At 44.1% G+C, this 13,398-nt stretch overlaps 1 protein-coding gene across 1 annotated transcript in view; it reads right to left on the bottom strand.

The window, feature by feature from the left end:
• Positions 1-1,094: 1,094 nt before the first annotated feature.
• LOC139049905 (very low-density lipoprotein receptor-like) overlaps positions 1,095-13,398 on the bottom strand; it is a 64,863-nt gene continuing 52,559 nt past the window's right edge. Inside the window, exons 9-15 of the mRNA XM_070525782.1 lie at positions 13,048-13,166; positions 11,337-11,476; positions 10,470-10,611; positions 9,825-9,971; positions 6,336-6,559; positions 5,688-5,828; positions 1,095-4,603 (exon numbers count right to left, since the gene is read on the bottom strand). Of these exons, the coding sequence (XP_070381883.1) occupies positions 4,559-4,603; positions 5,688-5,828; positions 6,336-6,559; positions 9,825-9,971; positions 10,470-10,611; positions 11,337-11,476; positions 13,048-13,166 (958 nt within the window). The 3' untranslated portion in view covers positions 1,095-4,558. The remainder of the gene's footprint in view (positions 4,604-5,687; positions 5,829-6,335; positions 6,560-9,824; positions 9,972-10,469; positions 10,612-11,336; positions 11,477-13,047; positions 13,167-13,398) is intronic.

A 13,398-nucleotide genomic window follows, 5' to 3' on the forward strand; every position in this document is an offset into this window, starting at 1 on the left:
GACGGCCCATTTCGCCACTTATAGGCCATTGCTTGTTGCAGTCTCTCACAATATTGCTCTCATAAGGTTCAAGTTTAATGCAGTAATGCCAAACTGGAGTGTTTGACCTCGGTTAGCCTTCCACAAATGGCACTGTTGCATTTGATATAGATGAGAGAGACGGCACACTTCAGTAATAGACATACCATTCAGACCCAAATGCATATATGAAAGGGGGCAGTTACATGTAAGCTTTGTATGTAGGCTCCCCGATATGAAACTGCTTGCAACACTGCCAAGTGTGCATTTGAAACCAACCTGGTAGTCTCTGTGCAGCAGATGGCATAAAGTTCAGTCTGTAAAGAACCTGTTGAATGACAGCTGGCTGTCTAGCTTACTCGTAGGCTTTATCCCAAAACAGCACCTGTGCTGTGAAAGAGGGTTTAATTCTGACCACTGGGTGTTCCTTAATGTGTCCCTAAATCAAAGAACAGCCCTTGCATTTTGCCCACATCTGAATTGTTGGTGTGGGTTGTACTGCGAACAGCCGATTGCATTCGTTTACGCATTTGTTCATCTTGCCTTGGTTAAAACACAGCAGAATGCTACAAATATATACAACCTGGGATGTCCGATCCAGAATCTGCAACGATGGCATACCTTCACTTCATCAGTGTTCACATTGTGCTGCGCGTACTTTCTGCATAATGTATGTATTCAAAAAGTCAATTTCCAAGGAAATTGAAAACTATTGAGATACAAGAATGACGAACTCGGTAACAGCCATCTGCAGAGGGTTCACCAAGTGGCAGGTGTATTCTTCAAGTACCACCAGAGTTCTCAGTCTTCCAGAAGCACTAAGCAGTTCTGCAGATCAGGTAGCATTCTCTAAACATATCCAGGATATTGAGCTTCTCATAATTGCCGTTTGCAGAAACTGGCTTAGGTTAGGCTTGGAATCTTGTCGTTGCAGTGCCATTTCCATCCCAACACAGGAAAATATTTTTAGGCATCGTTTAGAGCTGTCAAAGGCATGGCCTGCTTTGCCACATGCAAATTCCAAGACGCATTCCAGCAGTTGGAAAGTTTGGCAATGAACACTCAACAGAACCAGCTTTTACTTAGTGAAATCAAGTTTCTTTTATTTCGTACCTTACACTTGGGTAGACAACTATGTACAAAAGAAAAAAAAGAACTGGAACGAATCGCACGCGTGGCGGCGACTAATCTGAGAACAGAAATGACCAGTACACTCAATGCTATGTATACAGATGTGAAAAGGAAAGAAGGAAAAGGAAACAAATATGCACAACAGACCATACACACACACACAACCAAGCAACAACAGCTGCTGCATTCATATATATATGTATATGTATATATCACAAAGCACTAGAATCCGAGACTGACCGAAACAAAGGGGGAGGACAAATACAACATCAGCAGGCAGCACGGCGCTTTCGACAGGAACTTCCGTGTGGCCGAGTAACAAACTCGTATGAGGGAATAAACTAAAAACACCGCAGTGGGAGACGGGAAATGTACACAATGTTTTTAGCCAACCGAGTGGCGTGTTAGGAAAGCAAGAGTGTGGAGTCACACGTTTTGAGTCACACGTGCATTTATTATAAATAACGATAATTATAATCGTAAGTCAACAATCCTCTGTTAAGAGGGGAGGGTGGGGCTAGGAATACGAGGGGTCTAGAAAAATTATAGCAACGTGCAAGGTGCGATTTCGACAACAGGTGCCATGCTGGAAAGCTTGCCAAATGTGACAGCAAAGGACGGGTTGTTCTCATCCAATTGTTTCAGCGTGTAAAAATCATGCGATCAACATCTTTGGGAGATAAACTCCCAAAATGCATGTAAAGAAAAAGAAGAGGAAGCAAGCATACATAATTAGGTTTCTTTTTCCTGGTCTGAAAAAAAAAATGAAGCTTGCAAGGTTTCATGAAAATTGCTGTCGACAATAGTAAAGGGTATGAAATTAGCCACTCGCAAATGACACCTTGGTTCAAGCAAGCTCAAGTGCCAGCTCGTTTCTATACAATGAAGTCGACGAAGAAAGCTTGCTTCGATGGTTAGGGTAATCGGTTGCTTGTCTGGGGGTAAAGCATAAGGGATGGCGAACAAGTGGGATTATGTACATTCTTTCGACCACTCGTAACCCCTCAGGGGCAGAAATTTAAGATGAACGAAAATGCCGCATTAGCAGTTTCAGGCAGCTGACCCCCAAGCACAACACGTTTCAACGAAATCCCTACACTACTCGAGGTCAGTGGCATTCGTCACACATTTGATGATGAACATGTCAGAAGTGGGGCCATCAACACCGATTGCATGTGAGCAATAAGCATTGCTAAAAGAATGGAAGTTCTGCCGCCTCAAAGACTTTGCAACGTCAAGGAGCACGAACCTCAGAAGCCATGGCCAATAACTTACTTTGTAAGCGGCGGCCCAATGTGGACTCTCAAAATACACGCATCACACATGGAGAAGGAACATCCAAAAAGCCACACCATGTGCAATCGGCAAAGAAATGACACAGACTTGACATTCTAGAGTTATTTTACAAGACACGTAGCCGATACCCCAACGCCTACGAAAAATCTGCGAAGCATGGGGCTTTATAAACAAAAAATGCATTTGCTGGAACATATCTGCAAGGTGCACTAAAGGAACACCGTGTGAGATTTTTCTTTTAATGCATGGCCAGTGTAAATTGCTGCCACGAAGTAAACTGAACACACTTTCAGTGTGGACACTGCTCAGTAAAAATATCTTAATTGCAAAAAAAAGATCATACTAAGCACTGCCTATGCATTTGAACACCGGTATATAATAATGAAACTATCAATAAGTTAAATCGTCACATATTTTTTTTTCTACATTTACGCTGAAACAGATTCCAAAGATCTTGGGATGCTAATGTACAAAAGGGACTAAAAAAATGTTCACAAACACTCCAAGCCATATGAGAACCACTTGGATATGCTTCGCAGTGTGGTAGTCCAGCAGTGACTGCAACCAGTCTTATGCTACAATTTTTTTTTTTTTTCCCCTGCTACCTACCTGTCAGTCGCACTGGCTGTGAAAATACGCATTATTAAAAGCTTGTTCGATTCGTTGCCTTCACGCCACAAATATAAGCACCAGGGAGATTCCATGACATCATCCTCGAGCCCCAAGCTCGCATCCTACTCATGAAACAAATGGATTTTTTTTTTCTCTCGGTGCAAAAGGTGCTGCAATGAAATAAATAACCCCTTCAACTCAAAAATAAAAGAAACAGAAGAAAAAGACTACCTAAAGGCTTACAAACGCAGCCTACCAAACTCGCTTTCCCCCACCCAGAACCACGATGCAAGAAGATCGATGGTAACTGAAAATAAATAACAGCCGCTCGCTCGTTCGATTCATGCAATCGACCGATCGCTCACGTGTGAATGGATGCCAAATGCTTGGTCAGTCCTGAAACGGACGTGGTTCCGTTTTGCTTTGAAAATTATTTGTTTTCTTTTACTTGGGTCTCCCTGGCCACACTTGTGATGCACATTAACTCACAATGTACAATGCCTCGCGAGACAGAAGATGCGCTCGCGCAAACACACAAGCAGCAGGGCCATGGCCCACCTACGGCAGAAGTGCCAGTGTACAGGGAAAGACACCAAAATGATTCCCGGTTTAGCTCTGGTGAACAGGAAACAGCAATCTTGCACTGCCATTGCAGGCTTTCTCTCCCCCCGCCTCATTCCTCCCTGCACATTCAACATTCACCATGCTTATCGCCCCCAAGACAACCACAGTTGCAAGCCCTCCCTTTCACACATTCTGGCATCATCTGCCACGTGGCCACTGCAACTGGTCAGTCGTCTGCAGGATGCCAACAGGCCGTCTGCTACCGAGCTGGCAACCAGACACATCAGGCTCCCGCACATACAACCGTCCATTGCGGAAACAAGCAAGCTCTTGCTTGCTGCCAGGATGACTGGTCGTCTGCTACAGTAACCAAAGACCACCGCCTGCTTGTACAAATGACCATCTGTCACAAGAGGCGAAGCGTCGTTTGTTGCCTAGTTGCAGAGGTAGCCTCCGTCTCCTGCAAGCTTCATGCCTCTTGAAAGATAGGTCAGCCATCCAATGCAGGTTGCCATCCAAATGCTGGTCTGTACATTGCGTAACTCGATGACATTTGGTAGCACTTGTGGCAAGTTGTGTGGAGGTGGTGACCGGTGTCCAACCAGTCATGCCCTATTCAGTCTACATCACTGTACCTTCCTGCAGAAGCCGCAGATGGCAACAGACGGTCCAGACCAAGTTTGCTGCGCAGCAGATGACACCAAAGCACTTGGCAGAAGCCGGAGTCCTGCACACTCTCTCTCTCTCTCTCCACCGTTGCTGCCCATGGCCGCACCTCGAGGGCACTGTCTCAAAAAGCTCGGATGCCAATGAGGCCGTCCTTTCTGGCACACACGCACACCACTTGTGGCCGCCGAAGAAAACCAAAGTCTCTCTAATTGCAAAATAATGTCCTGGCCACGTGAGCGTAGCCTTTACACTTCTAGCAGATAGGCCACTATACAAATTCATTGGTGCCCGGTGATGTCAAAGGTTCCATGCTCTGCGAGAGAAAAAGGAAAAAATAAATGAAATTAGGCATTAGTAAGGCTGGGAATGACCGAAGTCATTTTGTGTCGCTCTGTGGAGCAGATGAAACTTCTTTCTAGAATCTAGTCTGTAGATTGGAGCAGACTAATTCAGATTTTGGAGAAGTCTGTAGCCAACATATCTTATTGAAACAGTCTGGAGCATGCAAATTTTAATTTAGAGCATTATAATAATTAAGTTCTCACAAAGCCTTGCATTATGTAATCTTTAAATAAGTCTTGAATAAGTGTTTTTTGTACTATTTGTCTATTAAGCGCTCGTGAAGTGACAAGAGGTGTTCAACAGAAGTTGTGAAGAAGCTAGGCTCAGTGAATGCCACAGTGGTTTATGCAATGACATTTCTAGGGTAATGTGATGGCACCAACTAGCTCAAGCAAAGATTCTGCACATGATTGACTTTGCTTTGCCACAGCCTAAACTCACTAGAAGCACCTAGACATATGGAGTTCATATTGGGCGATTGGGTGCAAGCCCTCCTCAATAAGCTAAAGGGAGCAACATTCCTCCTACCTTGGTTTCTCCTTTTTTCAAAGCCCTTCGCCACTCACTTTCTCAGTTTGCACTTTTAGATTAGGGTAATAGCTCTGCATCATCGCTGGGATTAGCGATCGGGATTAGCGATCACTGCAATCGCCGCAATTGTGGGGCTCCAAACCACAACTGCAATCAAGAGTAACGGTCATGGTGCCGGCACAAGTCGGGGGGGTGGGCGGGGAGCACCATTAGCATAAACTGAAATGCGAACAGGAAATAACTGATCAGAATGCCTCTTCTACCTAATTACACAGAAGTGCAACAAGCAATTCCTCTGTAGACTATTTCTAAGCATGGAGTAGTCCCAGGTGTATGTTTTGGAGTCTGAATCAAGGCACTTTAACCTTGATCCTTAATTTAATTTAATTAACCTTAATTTAACCTTAATCAAGGCACTCTAACCTCAAAACGAAATGCATTGGAGTAGTTTCAGAATTGTTAGTGTGTCAATTTATGCCAATGTAGTACATCTAAAGACACGACACATCAACATTGCGACTCACCGGGGGGTAAGCCCTGGCCGGCTGGTACTGGTTCTTTTCTAAGCTAAACTGGTCTTCTGTTGTCTTCCTGTACACTGGGTTGTCGAAGTTCATGCTTGTGATGTTCCTCCTCAGGTACTGTCGGTACACAAGGTACGCCACCTGTGAAACGGAAAGGGAACCCAGAAAAGTGATCAACAAGAGTGCAACAAACTCTGCTCCCATGGAGCAATTGAGAGCGCCGGACTTAAAAAATTTAATATTACAGAAGTGCTTCGCAAAACGCGAGTTGTGAGAACCCCCTGTCAGACACAATTCCTGGGAGCTCACAACAGCCTGAAGTATTTCATTTGGAAATTTGGCAAGCCATCGTGGAAGTAGTGTTCAAGAGTTGGCAGAACACCACAACAAAACAGAGAGGCTAGGGAAACTATACAAATAAGAAAGCTAAGTGCCAACTCTCAAATAAACCTTAGTTCAAACGAGCATAGATCTACATGTAGAACTAGAACCTAATCACTGCATGAAGAAATCGAAACAAGACAACAAACAAACCTAGAAAATCAAGTGTTTTTAAGAGAGACTTATTTGATGACGACATAAGGGAAGAACGAGTTCCACACTCCTTTGCAGACGCGTCTCAGTGTTGATGTGTGTTAGCAGACTCACCAGGGTGATGATGACAGCCAGGCTCCCAAGAACACCCATGACGATGCCAGCAATGTGTCCCGAGCCCAGCTGGGAAAATAGGTTCCGGCGATCCAGCGATGGGGCCACAGACCCAGCGGCATGGCTGCCACTGACGTGGCTCGCATTGTAAGCCACACTCTCGTCCGTGACAGCCGGCACCGTCGGGGCCTTGACGCCAGTGGCGGGTGGTAACGTTTGCGCCGCTGCATCAGTAAGACGGAAGATGTGAAAGCATGTCAGACACGCCGATACAGATGGGAAAGTGCAGTGCAAATGACAGTGCCAATGCACAGCTCTCTGGAGACATCCCACTGGGTTACAGTATTGGCACCTGATGCAGGGCACTAAACAGGCTTTTTTTTTTAACACACACTTGCAGTGAATTGTCTTTCATCTACGCTTCTGTAGCATACCAAGTGTACAAGTGTGGGAACTGTTAACATTAGCAGACAATGTTAGCATTCTTGAGCACTGAGTACCGTTTCTCTCTATCCGCTGTCAGCGTGTTTTATTCAAGAGAAAGCACTGACTGCTGGCAGGCAGTTGATTTCAGGAAACAGATACAAACTTCAACACTGATCATATCGACATGCTTACGTGCTGTTAATAACAGTTCTGAATCGTCCACATAAGCATGGAATTAGCAGGAACCTAGCACAACGGTTGTGCGCAAAAGGAAATCAGTAGAGGAGAAAGGATGGAAAAGGGGACAAGCATTACTATATTATCTGCGCAAGCTCATCGGAACACAACCTTCCATTTCATAATTGCCGATTGCGTACCCTACGACTGCTTCACCTACATATCAGATGCTTCAACTACATAACATTCCCGGCAGCTCAGGCCACCAACAAGAAGCTGACAGTACCTTCACGCATAGAGCTTGTGCAGGCGATCGGCAAAACTGGCACACACCGACGTGTGAGCTGATTAATTAAGACTGGGCAGCTAAGCTACTCGAGGCACCTCAATATCATTATCTAGGCTTTCAGGCTTTCTGCAAGTAGCCCATAACATCTTGCCAAAAACTATTTCAAGCACATTCATAAGAGAAATGGTAGACGTTCTTGAAGACATTGCTAAACCATATTTCCTCGATAAGCTAAACTGCTGAAAGGTCCTTATTTTATCTATAGATTTAGTGCAGTTCTGTTCCTTCTGCCAACACAAACACATTTTATTTATTTATTTATTTATTTATTTATTTATTTATTTATACATACTGCAGCGCAATTTGCGCTATAGCAGGAGTGGGTTAAGAAAATGTACAGAAAATGCATGGGAATATACAGCGGTAAACACAAGTGAACACTATTAAAGAGCACAGATGAAAAGGAAAATACACAAAAATACAAGTGAACACTTTTACAAAAGAGCACTGGTGAAAGAATACACAAGTTATACAAATGTTATACAAATGCTGCCAGGCATACCCATGCCTGATTATGCCCATACCCATACTCATAATTATGCATCTGGGATGGCGGGGTTTAATAATGTGTCGACTGTACCTCAAAGGAGAATTTATTGTATCACAGTTTCATGGCATTTTACTGCTCCTTTGCATCACTAGGCTAATAACCTGACCAACCTAACCTGACTGCTAACCTGACCTAAATCAAGCTGATAAACTAACCTGAATTGGGCTGCCGCTAAAGTGAGCTGAACCAGGCCGCTAACATAACCTACCCTGAATGGTAATCACACATGCTTGTAGCACTACTGTAAAAGGTGCTGGTTGTTTCAGCACTTGCGTCATCTCTTTTATTGCTGTCTGTGTCCATTCGTTCAGCTGCTGCATCACGAACGTAATTGAACTCGCTTAGTTTTCTATTCTTGTTAGCCTAACCTTACGCACAGTGCTAACCTGACTTGACCAAAGCATTATGCATGCACCGTGACATGCCTTCCAGCACTGAGAGAGCTCCCACCTGTGTCGGCAGAAGCATTGCAGAGAAGGCTGGACCCAGAGGAAGGCAGAGAGGATGATGAGGAAGAAGGTGCAAGAGCGGAAGAGGAGGAGTTTGGAGAAGGCGACGCAGTGACCGTCTGCATGGTCACATTGACAGCGTCGCTGCTCGAGACGGTTTCGTTCGAGAGGACGCAGCCCTTAGGTACTTCTTCCGCACTCGCTTTGACGGAGAAAGCAAGGGTACAGAGGAGAGCGTGGAAGCAAACGGGTGCCGAAAGGGTGTGGTGTCAGAAGAGTGAACCAAGTCGATACAAAGCAACATTAAGAGGTAAAAAGGCAAATGAAAGAGACAAAAAAGCCGTTTTTTTTTTTAAAGGAGGCAGCAACGGTTACGAAAGAAGGCGAAAGGAAAACAGCAGGTGCAAAGGAACACAGAAAAATGCATCAAAACAAATCGGCATCAAAAGGGTGTCAGGGGATGGCAAAAGGGAGTAAACTCAGCACATATGGGTTAGTGTCAAGAAGTAGGTCAAATGAAGTGACAAAATAATGGATATTTTGTGTGTGTGTTTGTTTTGTTTTTATGCAAGGCAGGAGGGTTTGAAAGGATTCAGCAGCAAGGATTATAGCCGCAGGCAGAAGAAAAACAGAGGGTAGGTTGCAAAGGAAGTTGGTGGCATCGTAATACAACATGCAAAAACAGGTAGGGTTAAGGAGAAAGCAAGGAAGAGTAGGTGTGAGAAAGAGAAAAAAATGCGAGTTATCAGTAACAGTAATTAAGCTTACAACAGCAAAGCTTGTTAATGCACCAACACAAAAATGCTACAAAGGTCACGAGCACACGTAAAGCAAGCTTAGAAAGCAATAGTTTAGAAAATCTTGTACGTATGATTCAAAAGGGAGCAATAAATAAATCCACTTAGCAGATCGACTTTGTCCCTTAAATGACCCAGAACAATGTTTCTCTTCTATTTTCCCTTTGCAGTGAGTAGTATTATGCATTAAATAATGAAAATTAGAGCAGAATTATTACAACAACACATTCGCGAGAAAGCATTAGATGGGCTCATAGCAGTGTAAAAGCTCATTAAAATGCTCACTTAGACATTTGAATGGCTAAAAATATTACGAAGAATGCTTTTCCCAATACAAACTGCTCCTACCTTCCTAGTGTGGTGTGAAATAGAAAGAACAGGGAAAGAAAAATATGAGACTGTGCACTTCACACAGCAAGACAAGAAAAAAATGTTTTTGTTGAGATTAGATTAAGATTAGATTCCCTTAATCCTGTATAAAGTGAATACAAGAAAGCTACACATTTCTGCTTGGAGTATTCCATGCTTACTTGCGTGTTTTCTCTAGCATTACTTTTGATATGTGTTTCGGATGACTGTACAACAGCTAGTTCAAGAATTGCTCTGCCACTGTTCAGTGTAGCATTTTCGTACACTGGAGCACTGACAGCCTGTAGCAGAGAGGCTTCCTTCCAGCAGAGACCCTTGTGGGCAAGAGGGCATTAAAAAGAAAAAAAAGATTCCTCGAAAGCGAGAACTCACCCATAATCCTGCAGTTGCGCCCATCTTCCTGGAGTTCCATGCCATTGGGGCAGGCACACGCGTAGTGTGCCGAGTGGATGCTCAGGATTGGTGCCGGAAGGCAGAGGTGGGAGCACACGTCGCTGGCCTGCTCACAGTGGTTCACGCCTACCGATCGAAACAGACAAGCCCGGAGCACGAAAATCAGCAAATGTTCGCAAACGTCTGCGCTACTTATAGCATCTGCAGCCGCCAGTATTGCTTAATTAACCTCTATCGCCTCACTGCTGGCTCGTAATTGCTTCACAAGCCTTAGCATGACACAGTGATAGTTGAGTGCCGTACCGTGTGCCTTTTTGTGCAGACAAAGCCAGAGGTTTCTCCTGTGGCTAGATAGCGAACTTTTAATGGTATGGGTGCAGAACACATCAAAATTTTCTGACCATATTCCACTGTTCCAGAGCAATAAGATCGAAGTATAGCTGCCAGTCTGCACTATGCCCTGGGAGTTAATTGAAGTAAAACCACTCGTGCATTGCAAAGTCTCAATTTCTTTCAGCATTTTTGCTTGTTTACTTGTTTTCCTTAACGAGTGCATGCCTGGATACAACACTATGGTAAAAATTGTGCCCACACACACAACTGCAGCTCCTGGAGAATAATCACCTTGTGGTTGCTTGTAGCTGTGATAGACGTGGACATCCATGGGCGAGAAGACGCCATTGGCAATGTGAGTGAGGTTTTGGCCGTTGAACTTGTTCACCTTGTTGATCACCTCAGACTCCCAGTCAGTCCAGTACAGCCAGTCCTGAGAAACAGCATGCGTACAAAAAGAAAAATGACATGTACGAGAATATTTTTTTGAAGTTTATGTTTTCGATGTACTTTTTCTGCCTGCACACGAAGTCTGAAAAAGTTGAAAATAATGCTAAGCTTTGGAAGTAGTCAACCAATACATGTTTGCTTCAATTCTAAACCTTTTGCACAGAACAATGGTTTTTGTGACAGGCTTGTTTTAACGCACATTTATGGCCTGTAGGCAACTTAACATCACACTGATTTGCATTTCCCTGCCAAATCTAGATCAGATGTCTGAAATACAAAACGGTTCAAGGACATCCCCTGTCAGAAATATCGAGCAACATATGACTGGTAACAAGGCCCTGTCTTCATCATCATCCATTCCCGAGTCCACTGGGCTTAACTGGTTTTTTCACTTTCAGTAAGTATGACTCATACTTTGCAAAATTAAAATCCGATAGTTCTAGTCTAATATCATTGTCATTGGCCCATTTTAATTCAAGGGCAGGGTAGAGCCCTGTCCTCGTAATTTATAATTGCACCTTTCCATCCATCATGTGTCTTCAAATGTCCTAATTTCAACTTCCCATTTATTTCTCTGCTACCCTTGACATTTTCCTTCCACTGACACCTGTTCCGTTATTCTTATGAACCACCTACTGAGCGTTCTACGCCCATCATAGTCTATTGTTGCATGTACAGTGTACTCATTATCTATACAGCAAGGCTCACCTCAAAAACGTCGATGGAGAATGGATGCTTTACAAGCAGGGGTGAAGAGAGGACAACTCTGCGGTGGCTGCCATCGTAGTTGGCGCTGCTGACCAGGTGTAGCTTGGCATCAACCCAGAACAGCCGCTTTGTCACGAAGTCTGGTTGTAATGAGTGGGACAAAAGCGAAACAAGTGTTAGACAACAGCAAGGAAAAGCAGCACGCAACTCGCCAACCACCACACTCTGGATGCCTGCAGATTAAGAACCAACTACAAAAGCGCTATCACTGAAATATATTATTTCTAAAGGCAAGAGTATGTACTTAAGCTAAAAAGTGCAACTCGCTCAATGAACATAAATGACCAGCAAGTCATCGCACCACCACAAGTACTTGCTGAAGTTTCACGATAGATATCAAATTTACCGGCAAGACCATTCCTTAAAGGACACTAAAGGCAAATACTAAGTCGATGTAGACTATTTAAATACCATTCCAGAAACCTCGCAACGTTTGTTTCGTGGCAAAAAAAGACAGTTTACGAGAAAATTGCATCTGAAGGGTCCGAATATCTTTTTCGAAATTTAAACTCCCCGCCACTCAACCGGGGGAGTGGTGACGTTGCATACCCCATCACCGCCCTTTGTTACTGTCGGTGAGTAAATCGGCGCACGACGAACAGCGGTCCCGAGCCAAGACAGAGCGGTAGATTCGCCACTGCAGCTGCTTTTTGGTCAAGTGGCATACACCGTTTGGGCATCCCGCGACATCATGTAGAAGTTGGATTCTTTGCCAGTTGCAGTTTGAGTTTCGCGAGCCAGTAAAACCAGCGCAGCACTACGTGACAACGAAACTACTGAAGCGCGAAAGCGTGGGCGGTTCGGAGTCGAGCGAAAATAAACCTTTCAACTGCCTGCGTCGTTGTCAAGGGTGATTTCAATTAGTTATTTTTTCTAAAAATGAAATAGAACTGAGTAAATAGTATTTTATTTCGTCTTATAATGCAACGCAAGGAGGTTCTTTGCCACGAGTGTGGTTGAGTACTAGTGGGAGAATTTAACTGAGGAGTGCTTTTGTCATCGGGCAAGTAGTTGAATGTCCCGGAGCAGTCTAATTGTGTCTTGCATTTACCTCAATTTCTCGATTCTTAAGGCTCCGTTTGCAATAATCTTGACACCTACTTGCCTTTGGTGTTCCTTTAATGGACATGTGCTACAGACTCTTATTAGTCATAGGAAAACACTCAGCAACATCTAAAAGCTCTGGAAAACTGGAGCGCTGAGACGACGAAACACACACACAGAAAGAGGACGCCTATAATGCCCCAGTTTAGTGCTTTGTCGTCCCAGCACTCTAGTTTCTCAATAACGAAAAACTAGCCAGCCCAACTATCTGTCCTATTTAAAGGCACTGAATTTATCATCAACCAACCAACAAATTAGAGGAACTGTCCAAATAGCACAAAATGTCAGCCTTCACCTCATTTCCTTAATTAAGCTCATATTGCGAATCTCCCGCACAACAGCAAGCACCCACTTTATTTTCCTGGCCCACGTGGTGCAGGCTCATTTGCAAAGCTCTTTGGTACACACTCTTTGGCACACAAGAGCACTGATGAGGCTGACTAAGTGTGGCTGATCAATCCCCAAATCTTATCAACCTCAACAGTTTTCATGATTGCATTAATCTAGGCACATTTAGGAGTGCCAGCAAAGAAAGCGAAAAGCTCACCAATGGTAAGTCCGTTGGGCCAGAGGATGTCTGTGGTGACAATGGCAGATCGGTGCGAGCCATCCATGCCAGCTCGCTCAATCTTTGGCTGCTTGCCCCAGTCAGTCCAGAACATCCAGCTGTTGGCAGAACAGGTTTTTAAATAATGACAAAAGGTTGCAAAAATGTATTTTCAAGTGCCTGCATCCTCTCACACAAATATGCCCCAGGACTGCAGGTAATGTGCTAACGTTCTAATCAATCCTGTTCAAGTTTGACAGTGCAATTTTCAAACCTATTGCAGATTGGTGAACCCTGTTATAAACTATGACTACATCACACCACATTTATGCCTTATAAGAGCTGCACAGA

Source organism: Dermacentor albipictus, chromosome 9 (genome assembly GCF_038994185.2).
Source record: "Dermacentor albipictus isolate Rhodes 1998 colony chromosome 9, USDA_Dalb.pri_finalv2, whole genome shotgun sequence".
Lineage (NCBI taxonomy): Eukaryota > Metazoa > Arthropoda > Arachnida > Ixodida > Ixodidae > Dermacentor > Dermacentor albipictus.